Consider the following 22,059-nt stretch of genomic DNA (forward strand, 5'->3'; position numbering starts at 1 on the left):
TGGGATTCCCCTTGCCAAAACTGAAGTGAGCACAACATAGAGGTCTGCATGGGAGCTCCCTGTCTAAGCTCTGGTTATAATCACTGGAGATGGAGGGTGGGAGTCATTTGCTCACACACAAACACCTGGTGACAGTTGAAGGGACAGAGGTGGTCCAGGCATGTGCCAGTGTCTGCTTGCTCTGATGGAACAGCTGTGAGACCTGCAACCTCCTAGAGCATCAGGTGGGGGCCAGGTGGGGAATTGCTTTGGCCATCTGAAATGACACTAGATGCCTACTGCAACTAGAGCCCCGCTCACTATGAAGCTGAGACATATGAAAATTCCAATGTTACAAACACAAACAGCTATTGTAATTCAGTGCAGACACTTGATTTAATGACATAGAAGTGGGCCTGCAGGGCCATGTTGGATGCCTGGGCTGTCCAGCACAACCACATGTCTCTAGCGGATATAGCATGGGGCCTAAAGGAAAACCATGCCCCTTTGGAGTTGCTGCTGGGCAAGCACCCCAGGACATCTTGGGTTCCCTACCTGTGCCCAAACAAATGAATCTCCAACACTGCCTTTAGGCAAAGTCTGTACTGTCTGCATCCAAGTGTGCTGCATAAATGGGAGGCCCATCACACCAAGGTCTCTATTCTAGTCTCAGTACTCTCAAACCCTTCCAGCTGTCCTCCCCCTGAACATCTTTTTACCCCACCAGACGATTTAACCAGGGACAAGGCAAATGATGACCTCAGGGCATCTGGATCACAGGCTGCCCAGGCCCAGGGCCTTCTTCAGTGGCACCTTGTCCTTCCTGGAGATTGGTTCAAGAAGTTTGTCAGAGGCCCAATGATGCCGCAGAGTCAGCTCAGGGAGCAAATCTCTCTCCTGCCATTCCTGCATGGCCCAGCTCTGTTTCTCCCTGGCCTTGGGCACTGCAGGGTTTACTTTCTCAGTGGCAACCACCTTTCACCATTACATTGCCACCTGCTGTCCATGCCAGCATGTCACCACTTGCAGTCAAAGTCTTCGCATACATGAGGTCCTTGGTACCATGTTTCCCTGTAACAAATCTTCGATCGGTGCCACAGCTGAGGTGCTGAAGCCAACACATATGCAAAGAGATGCAGCCTGGGGTGCAGGCAGGAGTAAATGGAGATGCACAAGCTGTCACAGGAGTGCCACATGGTTGGAATAGCTGAGATGTGGTGGGATCACTCGCATGATGGAGTCCTTCAATGGCAGGGTGCAAGTTCTTCAGGAGAGACCACCAGGGATCATCAGGAGGGAGATGCCCTATGTGTGAAGAGGCAGCTTGGATGTATGGAGCTCTTGCATGGGATGGACCAAGGGAGGCAGCTCTGAAGGGCAGTGGAGCTCAGGAAAGCCAGCAGGTAATTAGGGACAGCACCTGTCAGGCACAAGAATGCTCCAAATGAACAGTTTGTAAAATTAGTAGACGTCTCTGGAGCCCAGCATGGCTAAACAGGGAGCTCACACATGAGCTCCAAGGCAGTGAGGCAGCATACACAAAGGGGAAGAAGGGAGAGGCTGCAAAGGAGGAATTTAGAAACATTGTGCAGCAAAGTAGAGATGGTGTTCAGGAAGCCAAAGGTCCCCTGGATAGAGACACGTGCAGGGGATATGAAGGAAAGGAAGAAGAGCTGCTACTGCTTCAGTAGCAGTAGAAGAATAAACAAGGAGATGTGGGCTCCCTGCTGAAAGGGGCAGGGATTCCTGTAAAAGAGGTTATAGATAGGTCTGGGGAAGTCAAGTCCTTCCTGGCTTCCATCTTCACCAACAAGGTCTCCTTAGCTGTTGTGCCTAGAATTCGGAGACCTGAGGAGAAAACCAACACACAGTGCCCAAGTCTCTAGAACTCAACCCATAGAATTCTATGGGACTGGATGGCCGGCATCCATGGACGCTGACAGAGCAAGGCTGCTCTTTACCATCTTTGAAAGGTTGTGGTGATCAGGGGACGTCCCAATCAGCAGAAGAAGGAATATGCTGTGCCCATCTTCAAAAAAGGCCAGAAGGACAACCTGGGGAGCTGCAGGCCATTCAGCCTCACTCTGATGAGGAGTGTGTCCTGGAGCCAGTGCTCTCTGACCACATTTCTTGGCACATGAAGAAGGTGCCTGGGAACAGTCAGCATGGATTTACAGAAGGTAAATCACTCCTAAACCACCTGATTTCCTTCTCTGATAGAAGACCTGCTCTTGTGGAGGACAGGAGAGTAGTGGATTTGCAGTAGACATCCAGATGGGAAAAAAGCTGGTTGGATGATGGAGCTCAGAGGGTTTTCATGAATGGCTCATGCTTTACCAGGAAGCCAGGTAAAGGTGGGGTATGCAGGGGAATGCCCCGCATCCTGTCCTGTTTGAAAGGCTCATCAGCAGGGTGGAACAACATGTACAGAGACCTGACCGGCAGAGGAGTGACCCTGAGGAGAAGGGCCTGGACATTACAAGCACTGCCATATGAGCCAGTGATGCGTGCTCACCACAAACGAGGCCAGCTGCATATGGGACTGCATTAGGAAGAGCATGGCCACCCAGGCAAGGGCACTTCTTATCCCCCTTAATTCAGCACTGCTGTGGCCATGTCTGGAACAGTGTGTCCCAGTGTGGGCTGCCCAGTGCTGGAGGAATGGGGAGCAACTGGAGAGGGTCCAGAGGAGGTCTGCCAAGATGGGGTTCGGGGCATGAAGCACATGGCCTGTATGGAGAGGCTGAGGGGCCTGGGCTTCTTTAGCCTGCTGAAGGGGAGGATAAGGCTAGTACAGTAGTCACCTGTGACTGCTTGTGACAGGGTGGTTTCAGAGATGATGGAGCTGTTCTTGGTAGTGGAAAACAGCATGAGAAGGGGAAAGAGCCACAAACTGCATCTTGAGAGGTTCAGATCGCACTTCAGGTAACAAGAATGTCACTCGTAGGGTAGTGCTGTGGTGCAACAGGACACCCAGAGGGACTCCGTGATCAGCCCCTGGCTTTGTGTTTCAAGGAGCAACCAGCAAGGACAGAGGGACATCAGTAAAGGTGGGGAGATCCTGCAGTGAGAGCAAGGTGGAGAAGCAGGTTGGGTGTCTACAGGCTGCAGGGAAACAGGTGCAGCTTTGGGACAGGCTAGAACAGCCTGCGGTGGAGAGGACAGAGAGGAATGCCAAGGCTGAAAGCCTCCAACAGAACTCAGGTCGTTGTCCTCTTTGCTATGGTGAGCATTTCTGCCATTAAGGCCTATGAGAAGCTGACGTTTCCTTACAGCACTGTGGTCTTGCTGCCTCCTCCCCTCCACAGAGCCCAGGAGGTGCCCAGCTGTTGTCCTGCCCTTGGCACTGCACACCCCCACCTGTACACTGCCCCCAGGAAGAGCCCTGAGCAATGCAGGATGGAAAGGATCACCCTACCCAGGGGCTGGCTGTCAGGGCCTGGCTGCTCTGCCTGATAACACACATCCAGGTTGACTTGGCATCACAGCCACCTGCACATTGCCTTTGTCTGCCTGCAATCAGGGCCTCCAACTTTCTGCTCTAATCAGCCCCTGGGGAGACTTTGTTGGTAATGGCCCTCAGTGGGACCCGTTAACACTCCAAGAAACTTGGGATTTGCTTCTGACTTTAACTTCTTGAGAGGTTTCTTCAGTCTCTTCTCAGCATCTGTGTTTCATGGGCTCAGCACCAAATACACCCAAGGGGTCATTAAAATGCAAAACCCCCTCAGGAGCCATGCCTCTTTCCATAATTCCCTTCAGTTCTTGAAGTCTTGTGTGGCTAATTGGGAAGCTTTCAGGAGAGTATGGGAATTAGGCAGATTTCAATGAGCACCTGAACAGGAAAAGATGTCTGCTTCTGAAGCTTTCTTTATTCTTCAGTTTTCAGAATAAGCGATACCCACATTCTCCAATTCATACTGATCCACTGGGTCTCCTAATCAAGTCTGGACATGTAGGACAAGCAGTATTTTTGATAGGAGACACGTATGGACAACCTTCCTCCCCAGCTCTCCAGCCCTGACAGTTCCCTCCTCAGCCACTGGGGACTTAGAGCACTCTGGTTAAAATCTAAGCTTTTTCCTCTCAAGTCTCTAGCTGAAGGTTACAGCTCATGTGCACCAATTCCCACCTGCTTTCCTTAGAGAACTAGCTGCAAACAGACACAGAAGGATCTGTCTTAATAGCAAGCAAACAAAAACGAAATTTGAAACAGCTTAATAAAAGAGACTGTCCTCAAGTGTATGTTAAGTCCAAGCTGCCTCTAGTGAGCTCCACTTCCCCCAAGAAATAACCTTCCTTGAAATGTTTTTGACAGATAGATAGGAAAAAAAAAAAGAACAAAGGAGCTGGCTAAAGAGACGCTGAGACTGCTGAAAGACGAGGCAAGCTTCAGACTCCCAGAAGCTCAGAGCAGCAACTGGAGAGTTGAGAGGTATCTGAATGATAAAGAGCAAGGGGAGGAGGAAAACTGGGAAACGATGGAAAGTGCATACACAGAGAGAGTCTGATGCAAAGATGCCTTTAGAAATGACCAAATTAATCAGGACACATGCAGATATGTGAGAGATCACTGAGATTACATCCACCGCCTAATAGACAGAGCAGTGGAAACACAAGGTCAAGGACAGATCAATATTTCTTCTCCCGAGATTAAGACCCTTCCTGAAGATTTCCACTCTTTGATCTGAGCAAAACGTTGACATTAAAATTAATCACTTGAGCTGATGAAAGTGGGCTCATATCTTTGAAACACTGAAAAACAGCTCTTCAGCTTTCCAAGCAGAATTCAGGTGTCCAGCCACAAGCACCCAGTGGCACTTGGGGAGACCCTGGTGTCTTTGAGGTGCCTGCCTGCGCCTGGCAGCTGTTGCGGGGGACCTGTGGGAGACCGGAGCCCCTGGGAGCTGCAGAGGGAGGCTGGGCAGAGGGGACCAGGGCACCTGCAATGGCACTACATGTCCATGACCCTGTGACTGCATCCCATCCCAGCTCTGAAAATCTCTTTCCTTTAAAAAAAAAAAAAGAAAAGAAAAAACACAACATCCCCCTAAAGGACCATTATATTAAAAAAAAGAGAAAAAATATCAAGAAAGATAATAAGGACACACAAAAAATTAAAGATGACAAGTATAACAGAACATTTATTTGCTTTAAGTCTTTTTCTTAATTTCTTTCCTGTTTCATTTTCAATGTCCTTTTCTGAACAGTTCTGTTATAATCAGGTCTACACCATTAAACAAGGTATTCTTGTGTCTCGCACAGATCCCAGTGCCCCAACACCACCCCCTGCCCACGGCTGTCCGTGCCACCTCTCACTCTTTGCACAGAGCATGTCACACACTGAGGTATCAACCGATAGAGGAAAGGAGGGGGAACAGCTTCAAGGAAACACTGTTTTTTTGGATGGCCAAATGTGCACAAATCTCAACATACCTGTGTTAGAGCGATGTCTTATAGATGTCCCACTGAATCTAGCCACTCTCACTTTTCATTCCTTGCACTGTCAATTGTTATAGAAGGTTTGGCTCGCCGGCCACCATAACAGGGCCCGACACTAGGTTCCTGCTGAAAAAGTCTGGAGCCAAATGAAAGCAAATTAAATAACTAAATTTTAATGATGCACGCGCCATAATTACAGCTCCAGCTGGGTGCCTTTGAAGAGGGACCCTGAACAAAGAAATCCTTGGGCAATTATAACTTTTCAACTTAAGTTTCCCACCCCTTACGCAGTAGTTTGGACCAATAGCAGTATTCAGGTCTGGGGCCTCCCGTTCCTTGTTGGGTCTCATTGTTGTCCCTAGGCAGGCTGTTTTTTTCCTTATTTTCACTGTTGCAGTTTCTGCTGACGGATTTCTTTCTGCTGCCGTCGTTCCTTGTTGGGTCCTGCTGTTGTCTCTCAAGGTCCTGACAAGGAGGAGGTAATTCCAGACCACAACAATTAACACTGCCCCAGCAGTGAGAGCAGGCTTTGTTTCTCAAGGTCCTGATGCCCTGCACAGGCCTTATTTCAAAGTCTTGACATCCTCCCTTTCGGAGTGTGAGACACAGGAACACAGCCTGCTTGTAACTCCCTTATCTTCCCAGCTTGAACCAGCTCTGGGGCCCTTTCTTTTGTATCAGCTTCCCTCAACACAGTCAGCCAAGAGGCCTCCCTAATCAGGTGCCCTTTTGGGCCTCAAGGAGGGAGGCCAAAGCTCTTGGCACCACTCATGCTCTCTCAGGCCTTGCTCAGGGGGCTCAAAAACGAGCACATGGTGGCACACAGACACACTGACCAGCTCGCACAGGGCCAGGGCACCAGTCCTAGACAAGCAGGCTTCCAACCAGGAAAATGGCACAAGCCTTCCACTGCTCTCAAGCAACTGCATTTCACTGTCTCACCAAGAGCTGGGGCTTCTCTCCCAAGCAAAGCCTGGAGCCAAGCCAGAAGGATACGGCAGTGCTCCACTCATTGGCACCTGGAATTTCCAGGGCTGCAGGGAGACTATCCCATCAGGGCCTCAGAGAGGAGGAGTCAGGGGTGGGGAGGGAAGAGGTCACAATGCAAAAGCTCTAAGACTTTCTCCTCAAAAAATGAGGCAAAACTCTAAAAGCGCTCAGGTAGGAAACTCCAAGGGTCAAGTGCTTCCAGCACACAGCGTCCACAAGGCCTGCCCAAAAGCCGGCAGCCTCCTTGGAGGATGGCTGTGCTCACCATCACTCCCTTGGCTCCAGCTACTCGCAGCAATGCTTCTAGAGCTAAGTGGGGCTCCTCACACCCACCCAAAGCTCAGGCGAAAAACAGCATCTTGCCTGTGTCAGCACCTAATGACACCAAACCTAGCACACTGATGCCCACATGTGAGCTGCTCTCTCATTTCCCTGCTGCAGCACAGGAAGGTCACACTACAGCAGGACAGTGGAAGAACTTGCAGAGACTGCAACTGCAAGGAAGAGAGACCTGGGCTGTGCATCTGTTGCAGAGCACCCTTGCCTTGATTTGCCTATTCAAAGGGACTAGTTGTCTAGGGGATTGCGCACAGGAAGGCATCATCCTCCCTTCAGAGTCATCTCCCAAGAACATACCTGCCCGTCACCAAAGACCACCTCTCCACAAGGCCTTCACTCCTCCAAAGAGCTGCCAGCATGCTAATGCCCAGCTGGCAATGAGCAACTCCCATGGCCTTCTCCTCCCGCAGCAAACTGCTGCAGGGGAAAGCTCTCACTAGGAAAAGCAAATGAAAGGAAAGGAGGGTAAAAGCAGGCTTGGTTTGCATCTCAGAGCAAGGAGAAACACTCCCTGCCCTTTAGTCTGGATCCTGCTTGCAGATCCTGGCAAGAGCTGAGGAAACTCAAGGCCTGAACCTCAGCACACAGAAGGCAGCAGACTGCCAGCATCCCTGGCTCTTGCCATCAGGACCGCCTTGGTCCTACGAGTCAAGGCATGTCCTCACCTCCGAGAGTCCCCCAGCTCCCCATCCTGGCGGCACTCCCCACGCACAGCTCTGCTCTCTCCAGACACCTCTTCCTGCGTGCAGCACCAAGACCCTGGGACCATCGTCTGTCCCCACCACAAGGCACCCCACCACTGTGACACCCCAAACCCCTGGCCCTTGCCCCACAGAGGGTTGCCTGCCAACATGCAGCTATACATCATGGAAAGAGGGCACATGACCACACATGGCAGCAGCCAGGGCACCCCCAAGGGCCCCAAACACACAAGGACCAAATCTTTAGCCTTCCATTTGCTTCTAGTCCTCTGGAGGCTTGGAACAGTCAGTTCCTCTGAACAGCCAGTCACTGCCTTGGGCCTGGTCACTTCCCACCTCCAGGAATCAAGGAACAGAGATATCCTGCAGATCTGGGAGAAAAATCTCAGAAGCTGCCTGGTGTTTTCATGGGGCAGAATTTTCTGTAGCGCACACACACTGGAAATCAGAGATTACTTCTGTCAACACTCACACCTGCTCTTAACTCACTTAGCAACATAAACATTCTGGCTGGACTCCCTCATCGACTAGCGGAGGGTTGTAAGTCTGAACTTAGGAGGATGCACAAAGTCAAATTCCATGTCTACGTTTACAGCCAGATGCCTGCTGCAGGCCTATGTGCTGCTGGGACAGGAGTGACCTCAGAGTAAATTCCAAGTCATGTGCAAGCTGCTGGCCTTCCAGGTACTCTGTCAGCAGTGACCTCACAAGGGATTTCCAAGCTGTGTACCTGATGCTGGCCTATCAGGGACACAGAAAGAGATGACCTCACAGGCACCACCACAGCCACATGCCTGTTACAGGAATTAGGGAAAGGCCTGCAAGTGATTCTGGGCAACATCTCCTACCAGGAGGATTGCATGGGAGCAGCGACCATGGAGCTGGAGACAGCAGGGCCTCATGGCCCAGGCAGAGGGAGAAGCCTTCCCGCAACTCCCAAGTCTGGTTCCTGCCCCAGTGCTGAACACACCCAGCAAATCCTCCACACCCCCAGGACAACAAGCACTCTCCTGCTTGGGGCCCTGACACTCGGAGACACGGGGAAGGACTGCGGCAAGGGCATCTCAGCGGGGGAAACCAGCAGAGCCGGGATTCAGCAGCTCTGCAGCCCGGCCTGGGAGCAGGGCTAATGGCACCAGCCAGGGCAGCACTGGCCGCCCAGCAGCTGCCCAGGCCCTGCAGGAGCCCAGCAGCTCCCAGCACAGAGCTGCTCTGCAAACACCCTCCCGGCTGCTGCCAGGGCCTCAGGGTTGCGGCCCAGCAAGAGGCACGGAGCAGCCGCAGCGGCTGGGGCCCGGCGGGACCCGTGGGGACAGCCTCTCTGCGAGCCCTGGAAACGCCCTGTTCAGGACAAAAGGGAGCCTGGGGCAGGGCCCTGGTGAGGCCCCCAGCAGCCTGCTGCACTCCCATTGGCTGACAGAGCCATCAGTCAAGGCCAGCCCGCCCTCCTCCCCTTGCTGGCCAATAGGAGGGCAGCACATGGGGCGATGCCATGGCAACGCTGGGCCCTGTGTGACCGGGCAGGCAGCCCCTCCTCTCTCCCAGCCCCCCCCCCCCTCAAGGTGGGGCACCATGTTGTGGGCAGCAGCGCTGGGGCTCGGCAGCCCTCGCGCTGCTCCCGGCAGGGCTGGGCCGTGCCCAGGCAGGGGCTGCTCTCTGCAGGGCCGGGCTGGGCCCCGGTGCGTCACTCTGCAGGGCTGAGGAGCCCCGGGGCCCCGGGGCAGCCAGGGCCAGAGCAGCCCTGGGCCTGCCGGTGCTGGGCAGTGGAGGTGTGGGGTGGGAGGGGGTGGGGGAGATGGCCCTGCTGGGCTCCCCCCAGCACTGCCCCCCACGGCTCAGAGAAACAGGCTTGGGGTCAGCAGGGTCTTGTGGGGTGGCGATGGCACCCCCACCTGTTCCCAAGCTGCTCCCCCAAACAGGCTGTCTTTTGGGTGCAGAGGTCTGACCCCAGTTTGCAGGTGGACAGGGGCTGTGGCCATGTGAGGACAAGATCTCTGAGCCCAAAACATGCTGTGCCAAGTTGGAAGGTATCCACAGGGAAGGAAGAGAAGTTCTCCCAAATAAGTAGACACCTTGGGATTATTGCAATTTGAAGGTTTCTTTTTCCATTTTGGCATTTCCAGCAGGCTCTTGAGAGACCCATGAGAGGTGCAGGACACCCCAGCCTCCTGGTCGCAGGACCCCTCTTTTGCGTGAGCCAGATCCTAAAGGGCCACCCACTCTCAGGGAAGCGTGGCTATGGATTGCCCCCTGCCATGAGGGGGTGGAGCCAGCCCTAGAGGAGCCCTGTGGCTCAGGGCAGCGCCAGCCCCAGGACCCAGGAGTCCTGGCTGCCACATTGTCCCCTGAAGCAGACTCAAGCAGGGCTCTTGTGGCAGCCCCCCACACTCACAGCCCAGGACCCACAGCCGTTTTTTCAGTTAACAGTATCAGTGCAACACCTCGGAAAGGCTCTCCCAAAGCCCTTACCCTTGGTGGAGAGCTGCAGGAGTGTTGGGAACAAGGAACTGCAATGCAGGCTGATGGTCTTGGTCCAGCAGTTCTCCATCTCACTTCCCCCCTTGCCCTCAGCTCTTACATCCATCCAGGGAAAAAGGATGCTCTTCGCATCTCTTCACCCAAAACTCCTCTTCAACCTGCTCCTCTGCCTTTCAGCGAGGGGCCCCAAGGCGGCCTGCTACCTCCTGTCCCCATGCCTTGCCATGGAGCAACTCCAACGGGCAGCGGAGGGGAGCGTGTGAGCAGTGCCCAGCAGCTCCTGGGCCTCCCAGGGAAGTGAGGACACTGCTGCGGCACCAGGGAGACCTCCCTGTGATGTAGCACATCCCACTGTGACCTCAGCTCGTGTCATCAGGGGGCTCAGGAGGTCACCGCCATGGAGGTGGCACAGCCAGGGAGAGAGCAGAGAGATTTCCCCTCCCCTCCCCTTCCTTCACCCCAGGTGTTTTCCAAAAACATGCTGACAAATTCTTCAAGAACATCTCCAGATGGTGCCAAAGGCTGTGAAATATCTAAAAGGGGGCCCTGGAGAGGTCACTTCTGCACCCCTGCACTGTCAGGTCTCTGCACTGGGCAGACCTGTGCGGGAAGGTGGGGTTTGGGGGTTGGTTTGGGGTTTGGCATTTTCTAAAGACAAGATCAAAGTCATGTGGAATGAAACAGCATAAAGTGTGGCCACAGGCTGAGCTGCTTTGGTGAGCCTCAAAATTGATTTCTACTGTGAGTTGCTCTTTTTGTAGAAGCAGGATGTAGGACCATATGGGACAGGACGCAGCCTTCCTCCTTGAGGCACCAAAGCAGGCTCTTTGTTTTTAACAGTCCGCATCAAGGTTTCTCAGTCTGCAGTGCTTCAGATAGGGATGATATGCCAGAAAAGAGTAAATGTGCTGTGACTGCAAGGTGGGCACGAGAGGGTCAGACACCGGAAGAGAGAGATGCTCAGAGTTCATGGGGGGTTAAATAGGATATTAAACAGGAGTTTTAATAAAGGACTTACACTCCAGACTGCACAGGGAGCCCTGGGAACTGCAAGGAGGGGTCATCGGCAGCAAGGTTTCTCGGTCTGCGGTGCTTAAGGCAGAGATGACACACCAGAAAAGAGCAAATGTGCCCTGAACACACATCATCCTGAGAGCTTTATCTGAGATACTGGTCCCTGCCATGCTTCATAGCCATGGTTACTGGAGTGCATGAACATGATGCTGCCAATTAATAAGAAAGGAAAAAAAATATTCAGCAATGGTAAAACTGTGTGAATTTTTTGAAGAGGATTTTTTGTCAGTTATCACATTGAGTAATTTTTTGAGAAGGTTTCAACTTACGACTAGAATCTCCTTTTGAGGGTTAATTCATTTGACCACATAGAGAGGCTGCTGCTGCCTGAGATGCCCTGGGATAGCTGTGTTCCCACATGGTGATGGAGATTTTGGAGGCAACTCCTATGGGACCTTTGCTTGTCATTAAGAAAAGTATCTCAAAACTACTCAGTTGAGAAAACCTATTTCCCTCCATTGACTAGAAAGGGAAGTCCCGACAGCTGGGTTAGACAGAGACATCTGCACTGATAGGGTCTGGCATGGGGTGAGAGCAGCCTCCTCCCTGTTGTCCCCTAAAATGAAGTTGCACTTCCTTGACCATGCAGGGAATGAAAAGGACGTGTGGCTAGATGTTTTAGGGACTCCTTTAAAAGGTCACAGTAACACAGGTATGTTGAGATTTGTGCAAATTTGGCCATCCAAAAATAGACGAAGGTAGATACTAAGACAAAGATTTAAAGCAAAGAAATGTTTTGTTATGCTTTCCAACTTTTCATTTTTTTGTGTTCTTATTGTCTGTCTTAATTTGTATCAGTATACTAGTCTTTGGGGAGATTATGCATTATCTTTTTTTCTGAAAAGTAAAGTGATTTTCAGAACTGGGGTGTGATGCAGTCACAGGGTCATGGATTTCTGGTGCCACTTCAGGTGCCCTGGTCCCCTCTGCCCAGCCTCCATCTGCAGCTCCAAGGGGCTCCGGTCTCCTGCAGGTCCCCTGTGAGAGCTGCCAGGCCCAGGCAGGTGCCTCAGAGACACCGGGGCTTCTCCAAGTGCCACTGGATGCTTGTGGTTGGACACCTGAGCTCTGCCTGGAAAGATGAAGAACTGTTCTCAACATTAAAAAAAAAACAAAAAGAAGAGAGAGAGAGAGAGAACATTTTCATCAGCTGAAAGGACTGAATAATTCTAATTAAATATCTGTTTTTTCCCATGATGACGTAATGGAAATTTTGAGGAAGGCTGTGAATCTCAGGAGTACAAATGTTGATCTGCCCCTTGACTTGCATTACCACTGCTCTGTCTGTCATGCTGTGACTTTAACTTCCCTAATGTTTCACCTATTTCCACGTGACCTGATTAATTTGATCATTTCGGAAGTCAATTTTGCCTCAGACAATCCCGGCATATGCACTCTCCATAGTTTTCCAGTCTTCCTCCTCCCCTTGCTCTTTATCATTCAGATGCCTCTCAACTCTCCAGTTGCTGCTTTAAGCTTCTGGGCGTCTAAAGCTTGCCTCATCTTTTAAAAGTCTAATTGTGTTTTCAACCACCTCCTTCACTGTGTGTCTATCCACCCGTTCCTATCTATTTGTGAAGAACATTTCAAGGAAAGTTATTCCTGGCAGACTGTGGACCTCACTGAAGACAACTTGGACTTGAAAAACAGTTGAGGAGTGTATTTTATTTCTTATAATACTGGATCAAGTTTATTTTTCTTTGATCACAATTAAGACAAATCCTTCTGTGTCTTTTTGTAGCTAGCTCTCTACAGAAAGCAGGTGGGAATTGGTGCACATGAGCTGTAACATTCAGCTACAGCCTTGAGTGGAAAAAGGTTAGATTTTTACCAAGAGTGCTCTAAGTCCCCAGTGGCTGATGAGAGAAATGGCAGGGCTGGGGAGGTGGGGAGGAATCTTTTCCATGGATGTCTGACCTCAAGGATGCTGCTTTTCCTAGATGTCCAGACTTCATTAGGAGACACTCTGGATCAGTATCAGTTGGAGAATGTGGATATCACTCTATTTTGTAAGCTGAAAAATAAGGAAAAATTTAAAAGCTGAAATCCTTTTTTTTCTTTCTTTCTTTCTTTTTTTTTTTTTTTGATGCTCATTGAAATCTTCCTCTTGTAAATACACTCCTGAAACCTCTCCAATTAGCCACACAAGAATTGAAGAGCTGAAGAAAAATATGGAAAGAAGCATGGCTTCTGAGGGGTTTTTGCATTTTAATGAGCCCCATGGTGTTTTTGATGCTCAGCCCATGAACCTCCGATGCTGAGACTGAACAGACTTCTCAAGAATTAAAGTCATAAGCCAAGTTTCCAAGTTTCTTGGAGCGTTAACGGGTCCCACTGAGGGCCATTACCAAGAAAGCCTCCCCAGGGGCTGATTAGAGCAGAAAGTTGGAGGCCCTGATTGCAGGTAGGCAAAGGCAACGTGCAGGTGGCTCTGATGCCAAGTCAACCTGGATGTGTGTTATCAAGCAGAATGGCCAAGCCCCACAGCCAGCCCCGTGGTAGGGTGATCCTTTCCCTCCCATGTTGCTCAAGGCTCTTGCTGAGGGCAGTGTGCGGGTAGGGGAGGTGCGCAATGCCTAGTACAGGACACGATACAGCTCCGTGGAGGCGAGGAGGCAGCGAGGCCACAGTGCTGTAAGGAAACGTCATCTTCTCACAGGCCTCAGTGGCAGAGACACTAGCCATAGCCAAGAGGACAAAGACCTGAGTTCTCTTGGAGGCTTTCAGCCTTGGCATTGCCCTCGGTCATCTCCACCACAGGCTGTCCTAGGCTGTCCAAAAGCTGCACCTCTTTCCCTGCAGCCTGTAGACACTCAAAATTCTTCCCCACCTTGCTTTCACTGCAGGATCTCCCCACCTTTACTGAAGTCCCTCTGTCCTTGCTGGCTGCTCCTTGAAACACAAAGCCGGGGCTGATCACAGAGTCCCCCTGGGTGTGCTGGTGCACCACAGCACTACCCTACAAGTGACATTCTTGTTACATGAAGTGCAGTCTGATCCTCTCCAGATGCAAGTTGTGGCTCTTATGCTGCCTCCCAGTACCAAGAAAAGCTCCATCATCTGTGAAACCACTCTGTCACAGGAAGTCACAGGCAACTACCATGTTGGCCTTAGCCTCCACTTCAGCAGCCCAGGTCCCTCAACCTCTCCATACAGGCCATGTGTGCTTCGGGCTCCCAACCCCATCTTGGCAGACCTCCTCTGGACCCTCTCCAGTTGTTCCCCATTCCTCCAGCACTGGGCAGCCCACACTGGGACACACTGTTCCAGATGTGGCCACAGCAGTGCAGGGTCGAGGGGGATAAGAAGTGCCCTTGCCTGGGTGGCCATGCTCTTCCTAATGCAATCCTGTATGCAGCTGGATTCATTTGTGGCGAGCATGCATCACTGGCTCATATGGCATTGTTTGTAACATCCATAGCCTTCTCCTCGGGGTCACTCTTCTGCTGGTCAGGTCTCTGCTTATCCTGATGCACATATTCTTCTGTCCCACTGATGAGCCTTTCAAACAGGACAGGATGTGGAGTATACTCTTGCATAACCCACCTTTATCTGGCTTTCTTTTTCTGCTCATTGCAACCTCCTCTGATCTCCACAACCTTTCAAAGATGACAGAGAGCAGCCTTGCTCTCATAGCAGCCAGCTCTCTCAGCGTCCATGGATGCCAGCCATCCAATCCCATAGACTTCTATGGGTTGAGTTCTAGAGACTTTGGCACTGTGCATTCGTATTCTCCTCAGGACTCCTGACTCGAGGCACAACAGCTCAGGAGACCCTGTGGGTGAAGGCTGAAGCCAGGAAGGACTTGACTTCCCCACACCTATCTACATCCACTTTTGTTAGAATCCCTGCCCCTTTCAGCAGGGAGCCCACATCTCCTTGTTTATTCTTTTACTGTCACTGAAGCAGTAGCAGCTCTTCTTCCTGTCCTTCACATCCCCTGCAAGTGTCCCTGTCCCAGGGGAGCTTTGGCTTCCTTAACACCATCCCTACTTTGCTGGACAATGTTTCTAAATTCCTCCTTTGCAGCCTCTGCCTTCTTCCCCTATCCATAGGCTGCCTTATTGCCCTGGAGCTCACGTGGGAGCTCCCTGTTTAGCCAAGCTGGGCCCCAGAGATGTCTACCAGCTTTACAGACTGTTCGTGTGGAGCATTCTTGTGCCTGATGGATGTTGTCCTTAGTGACCTGCTGGCTTTCCTGAGCTCCTCTGCCCTTCAGAGCTGCCTCCTTTGGTCCATCCCATGGAATAGTTCCATACATCCAAGCTGCCTCTTCACACATAGGGCATGCCCTTCCTGATGATCCCTGGTGGTCTCTCCTGAAGAACTTGCATCCTGCCATTGAAGACTCCAGTCATGCGAGTGATCCCACTACATCTCAGTTTCTGCAACCATGTGGCACTCCTGTGACAGCTTGTGCATCTCCATTTACTCCTGGCTGCACCCCAGGCTGCATGTGTTTGCATCTGTGTTGGCTTCAGCACGTCAGCTGTGGTGCTGACTGAAGATTTGTTACAGGTAAACAGGTTACCAAGGACCTTGCGTATGCAGAGGCTTTGATTGGAAGTGGTGACACGCTGGCATGGATAGCAGGTGTCAATGTAATGGTGAAAGGAGGTTCCCCCTAAGAAAGCAAACTCTGCAGTGCCCCAGGCCAGGGCGATAAACAGAGCTGGGCTGTGCAGGAATGCCAGGAGAGGTGTTTGCTGCCTGAGCTGACTCTGCAGCACCATTGGACCTGTGACAGACTTCTTCAACTAATCTCCAGGAAGGACAAGGTGCCACTGAAGAAGTCCCTCAGCCTGGACATCCTATGATCCAGTGACCCTGAGGTCATCATTAGCCCAGTCCCTGCTCATATCATCTGGCAGAGTGAGAAGAGGTTCAGGGGAGGACAGCTAGAAGGGTTTGAGAGTGCAGAGGCTAGAGTGGAGACCTTGGTGTGATGTGCCTCTCCCATTTACGAAATACACTTGGATGCAGACAGTAGAGACTGTGCCCGAAGACAGTATTGGAGATTCATTTGTCTGGGGACAGATAAGAAACCCAAGATGCCCTGGGGCACTTGCCCAGCAGCAACTCCAAAGGGACATGGTTTTCCTGAATGTGCCATGCTGTATGTGCTAGAGATGTGTGGTTGTGCTGGAGTCCTTGGGCATCCGACATGGCCCTACTGGCCTATTGCTATGTCATTAAATTAAGCGTCTGCACTGAATTACATTACCTGCTTGTAACATTGGAATCTGCTTGTGTCTCAGCTTCCTAGTGAGTGGGGCTCTAGTTGTAGTAGGCATCTGGGGTCATTTCAGATGGCCAGGGAAATTCCCCACCTGGCCCCCACCTGGTGCTCCGGAAGGATGCGGGTCTCCCAGTTGTTCTATCACAGCAAGCAGACACTGCACATGCCTCGGACCACCTCTGTCGTTTCAAATGTCACCAGGTGTCACCAGCTAACTGACTCCCACCCTCCATCTCCAGTGATTGCAATGGGAGTGTAGACCAGGAGCTCCCGTGCAGACCTCTCTATTGCGCACACTTCAACTTGGGAAGAGGAATCTCAGCTCCTGTGTGTTTGTGGAGTTCATGGGAGCGATCTGAATCCCACTGCAGCCCAGGGGCTTTTAAACAGGCATGAATGCCCAGACTCATCTGAATGAAAACCTGAACCATGTGTCGACAAGCTCCCTCCTTGTCCCCATCCAGGTGTCCTGCCTAGTTAAGAGATGGGAATAGGGGCTTCCAGAGTTGGTCATTTCCACCTGTCATAGATGAAAAAAGTTGCAATGTTGGAATCAGTTTCTCTCCACTCTTTAGAGAAGGACAATAGGTGATTATTTTAGTCTACCTGAGTGAACATTTCCCAGAAGGAGGGAGCACAAGGGACAGAGACGGTCAGGCTCCTGGGACAGAGGGAGCTCATGGCAACCTGGCAGCACTGCCCAGACACAGCTGTGTGCAGGAGCAGCTCCTCTGCACAGAGCAGCAGGGCTGCGGGCACTGCCTGCTGCTGCTGACATGAGCTGAGAGAAGGCAGAGAGAAGTGCAAGGCAGTGTGGAGTGGGAGGACAGAGGAGAGCTCACTGCAGGAGAAATCTTCACAGCCCCTGGCACGGTAAGTCTCTGAGTGTAGAACAATATTATTGAGGTTCCAGGAGGGGTCTTCTAAACCCAATCCATCCCCTGAATTGCTCTCCCAGTTCCTCCAGTGCATAGGAAGAGGGGGGGGGGTGCTGCAGAGCAGGAATTCCCTGCTGCACTGTCACAGGGACAGGGGATCCTGCTACCTTCTTCCAGGGGTGGCTGCAGGGCTGTGAAGCCTGGGTGTGCACCCAGGTCTGCCCTGGGCTGTAATTCAGAGCAGTGTCCTCTGCCCCTGGGTGCTGTGTGGCCAAGGCAGTGACTGTGCCGCCTGCGAGGGTCAGCACTCAGCCTGCCCGGGGAGCAGCTGACAGTGCTGTGGGGAGAAGCTCTGGGTTGGAGGAGAGACCCCCGGCAGGGCAGGTTCCTTCTCCTGCTGAGAGGGTGCTGCGTGGGTCAGGGCTGCTCACAGCTCCAGCTTACCTTGAGCACATTCCTGAGGGGACTTTTCAAGAGGGAGCTCAGGGCAAGGGCTCCTTGAAAGGGAAGCAGCTTCCCTTTTAGGGTGTGTGCTTTCAGTTCCCTCATTTTTGCAAGGAGACAAAAGGAAAGAGTTTTCTGCTTTGACAAAGAACTGGGACCCCTAAACCTTCACTCTCAGAGATCAGTAGGTCTATGAAAAAACATAAAAAGTCCCTTCATCTTCACCCAGCCTACAAACAGCATTGTCATCACCTTTATGGCATTATCAGGGTTTATGTGACGTGCTCCTTAGGACATTTGAGCACAGCAATGCCCCTGGCCAGTGCCCTGTCCCAGGAGGTTTCTGTAGAGCAGAACTGAGCACACAGAGGGTGGAACAGGGTCTGGGAAAAGACGTTAGGACAGAGAAAAAGCTGCCAGCAGGGACAGCTCCAGGCAGCAGAGTTGGGCAGGGAATAAGAGGGAGCTGCTAACAGAATCATCCTGGGAGAATGGATTTGGGCAAGTCATGGTGTGTCCCTCCACTGCAGATAGCTTCCTTGGAGCAAGCTCCCCATGTTTCCTCTCCCACCCAGCAGAGCCTCTGCCCTGACAGTCATGGGGTCCAGGGCATGAGCTGCCTCCTCTGCAGCCAGATCTCTGGCAGAGGAGAGGAGCCTCTCTCCTGCCACAGGCCCATGCTGTCCTGCCCAACAAATGCGGCCATTTGCAAGGGGGCATGTCCAGCCGGGCAGGTGAAGGCTTTCCCGCGTACCCATCTGTCTCTCTCTCCTTGCCTGCCTTGGCAGCAGGATCGTGGTGTTGCTCTTTGTTTCCCCTCCTGTCCATGCTGCTTCCGTTTCTCTCTTGGGCCCTCTGGGGTTGTGGGGGTTTCGGCTGCAGTTCAGACACCAACACTGCAAGTTGGGGAACAGCAGGGTCTGCATGGGAGTGAGCTGTCCCCAGCCTCCTTGAAACCTGTGAGACTACAGAAAAGGGACCCTGTGGGGCTGGGGAATGAGCTGACCTTACCATGCTCTTCATCACTGTCTGCACGTCTGGCCTGAGAGAGAAGAAATTGGAAGTCTTCCCTGAAAACCTGAAATCCTCCAGTCTCAGCTCAGTGTGTTTTCTTTCTGAGAGGAACGTCTGAGTGTGATTGTCCTTTGGCTGAGAGAGGTGCAAGCACAGGTGAGTGAGGGGCGAGACTCATTGACAGACCACATCCCGGGACTCTGTACAAAGTCATAGCGAGCCCTGTTTTCCCCTTGTGATGCACAAGTGGGATCTGGTGTGACTGATTCAGACACAGACACCTCTGTTCATGAGGGAAAGGCTGGGAGAGATGAATCCTTCTCAAGGGTCTTCTCTTTCAGAGGCAGCTGGCATGAGAACTGTATTCATCTCTCATTCTGGTAAATAGAGAATATCCCCACTGTGTCACGGGACCAAGTCCCCTTTCTGTATGTCATGGCAATCATTTTCTGGTATCCCACCACATATGTGGGGCTGACTGACACCTCCATTTCCATCCTCTAGCAGAGCAGAACTGACTCCTCTGGAGACCATGAGCAGAGGGCCCTGCATTGCATGTCACCTTCAGTCAGCATGAACCAGAGCTCCAGACAGAACGCTGAATGAATGTAAGGTACAGAGAAAATGTGGGGATTTTTATTACAAATGGAATGGATTTGGCTCAGAGAAGACTGCTGTAACTTGTCTCTGTCTTTTCCCCCAGAGCCAAATGGGAGCAAATGTCCAACAACACCTCCTTCAAAGAGTTCCTCCTCCTGGCATTTGCAGACACACAGGAGCTGCAGCTCTTGCACTTCGCGCTCTTCCTGGGCATCTACCTGGCTGCCCTCCTGGGCAACGGCCTCATCATCACAGCCATAGCCTGTGACCACCACCTCCACACCCCCATGTACTTCTTCCTCCTCAACCTCTCCATCCTCGACCTTGGCTCCATCTCCACCACTGTCCCCAAATCCATGGCCAATTCCCTGAGGGACACCAGGGCCATTTCCTACTTGGGATGTGCTGCCCAGGTCTTCCTGGTTGTCTTCTCGTTAGGAGGAGAGTATTCTTTTCTCACTGTCATGGCCTACGACCGCTTTGTTGCTATCTGCAGACCCCTGCACTATGGGACCCTCATGAATCGCAGATCTTGTGTCCAAATGGCAGCAGCTGCCTGGGCCAGTGGGTTTTTCAATGCTCTCCTGCACACTGCTAACACGTTTTCAATACCACTCTGCCAAGGCAACACAGTGGACCAGTTCTTCTGTGAAGTTCCCCAGATCCTCAAGCTCTCCTGCTCAGACTCCTACCTCAGGGAACTTGGGCTTCTTGTAGTTAGTGCCTGTTTATTCTTTGGGTGTTTCATTTTCATTGTGCTGTCCTACGTGCAGATCTTCACTGCTGTGCTGAGGATCCCCTCTGAGCAGGGCCGCCACAAAGCCTTTTCCATGTGCCTCCCGCACCTGGCCGTGGTCTCCCTGTTTCTCAGCACTGGCATGTTTGCCCACCTGAAGCCCCCCTGCTTCTCCTCCCCAGCTCTGGATCTGGTGGTGGCTGCTCTGTACGCGGTGGTGCCTCCAGCAGTGAACCCCCTCATCTACAGCATGAGGAACAAGGAGCTCAAGGAGGCACTGAGGAAACTGGTTCAGCTGGTATTAGTTCAGCAGCAATAAGCTGCCCATCCCTCTTCACAGGTGATTTCTAATTTTCTCAGACAACTTTTGTACTTTCGGCATTCTCCCTGTGATAATCACGTTTGTACATTAGTGTTTGAATTCATCCCACTTCTCCAGAGGCGCAAACCCCGTCTGTCTGCCTGAGAGGCCTTCTGTAAATGTGTCTCTCACTGTGTCGGAGCTGGGCGGTCTTGAATAAAAGGGGATTTCCACGGTGCTGTGCTTGGAAGTTGTTTTTTTCTTCCAAAGCTGGAGACAAGAATGCGCTCAACGACTTTAACCATGAAATGGCGTGTTGCATTTCTACGGCTCTCCATGGGCTCAAGGCGATGAGCTCATGGGGTGCTGTGTTAGGGAATGAAGGCTGCATTCAGCTCTCACTTGTGGGTGCCCAGTGCTCCTGGAGGTGATGAGTGGTCAAGCAGTATCTGCCTGGGACTGTCTGCCCTGTGACAGGGCTGGTGACAGATGCCCACAGTGGGGACCCTGCAGGCAGAGGGAAGGCAGCCTGGAGAGTGGTTCATGTCACCTTCATTGAAAACACATGTGCTGCATCTAGGGTCACACCTGAACACAGCCTGAGCCATCTGAAATGCCCTGTGATTGCTCAGAGCATCATCCACAGCCACAGACCCCTTGGTAGGGGGTTGTCAGGTGCAATGATGCCCGTCCAGCTGGGTCTGCTTCTCACCCCAACCACCACAGCCAGTGCAGAGTCACTCCATGGCCCTGGGGCACCACAACCCGCTCGCTCTGCAGAGCAGCACCGCCAGCTCGGGGCCCTGCGGGGAGCACAGGGGAGGCTCCAGGAGTGGCCAGGCAGGCCAGCACTGATGCACTCCCTGGGTGAGGACACACACCGGTGGGTTTGTGGGGCAGAGCCAGGTCTCGTGGAGGGGAAGCAAGACATGCCGGGCGCAGGAGAGTGGAGGCCATTTGCAGCCCTGGCTGCACACCCCAGGTTTATGGGCGAGTTTTGCTGTGCAGCCAGCTCGTTCCTGCTGGGCTCAGTGCCTGTATGGAGGGGAAGAGCCAGGCCTAGGCAGCCTCTGTCCTGGCCCAGACCCCAGCAGGCCCTGGGGATGGCTGTGTGCTGACCCCTGCGTGGGACATGGCCAGGGCTGGGCAAGGTGCAGGAACTGTGGAGGCTGCCAAAGCAGGAGGGCTGTGGGGGACGGGGCACAGAAGGCTGTCGCAGGGCCTGTGCCAGGGGGATGTTGGCCTGGCCCACGAGCTCTTGTTCCTGCTCCAGCTGTGCTGGAACAGATGCCAAGGACCAAGAGGTCCCTCAGGCGAAGCTGTGCTCCTTGGGGAGCTGCCCTGAGCACCACAACAGGCAGAGCACGCTCCTTGTGTGTCCCCGTCCTGCTGGGAGGGTGGCACGGGCACAACCCCTCGCTGCAGCCCCCACTGGCCCCTGCCCCTGCCGACCTGCCCCTGCCAACCTGCCACCACCCCCGTGCTGCCTCGTCCTCTGTCCCTCTCCTCCACACCGCAGGGACCAGTCATGCAGCAGGAGCTGGCACAGCCCCACAGCCGCTGCCTGGCCCCTGGCCCTCCCCTCCTGCCTGCCAAACATCACATCCATCTTCAAGAAGGACAGGAAAGAGGGTCTGGGGAGTGATGGGCTGGCCAGCGTCACCTCAGGCCCTGGGAAGCAAATCTTCCTGGAGCTAGTTCCAGCCACATGAAGGGGTCGGGAACAACCAGCATGAAGTCATTGAGGACAAATTGTGCCTGGCCAACCTGACTGCCTTCTGTGATGGGATGACTGGCTGTGTGGACAAGGGGAGTGCAGTGCATGCACTCCTTGAATGTAGGAA

The 22,059-nt window shown here is 52.6% G+C and overlaps 1 protein-coding gene across 1 annotated transcript; it reads left to right on the top strand.

The window, feature by feature from the left end:
• Positions 1-19,297: 19,297 nt before the first annotated feature.
• LOC135326295 (olfactory receptor 14A16-like) lies at positions 19,298-20,200 on the top strand (the record flags this gene model as incomplete). Its single annotated transcript, XM_064504175.1, has 1 exon — positions 19,298-20,200. A coding segment is annotated over exon 1 (903 nt), but the record flags the coding sequence as incomplete, so codon positions are not given.
• Between the last annotated feature and the right edge of the window lie 1,859 nt (positions 20,201-22,059).

Source organism: Dromaius novaehollandiae, unplaced genomic scaffold, assembly GCF_036370855.1.
Source record: "Dromaius novaehollandiae isolate bDroNov1 unplaced genomic scaffold, bDroNov1.hap1 HAP1_SCAFFOLD_27, whole genome shotgun sequence".
Lineage (NCBI taxonomy): Eukaryota > Metazoa > Chordata > Aves > Casuariiformes > Dromaiidae > Dromaius > Dromaius novaehollandiae.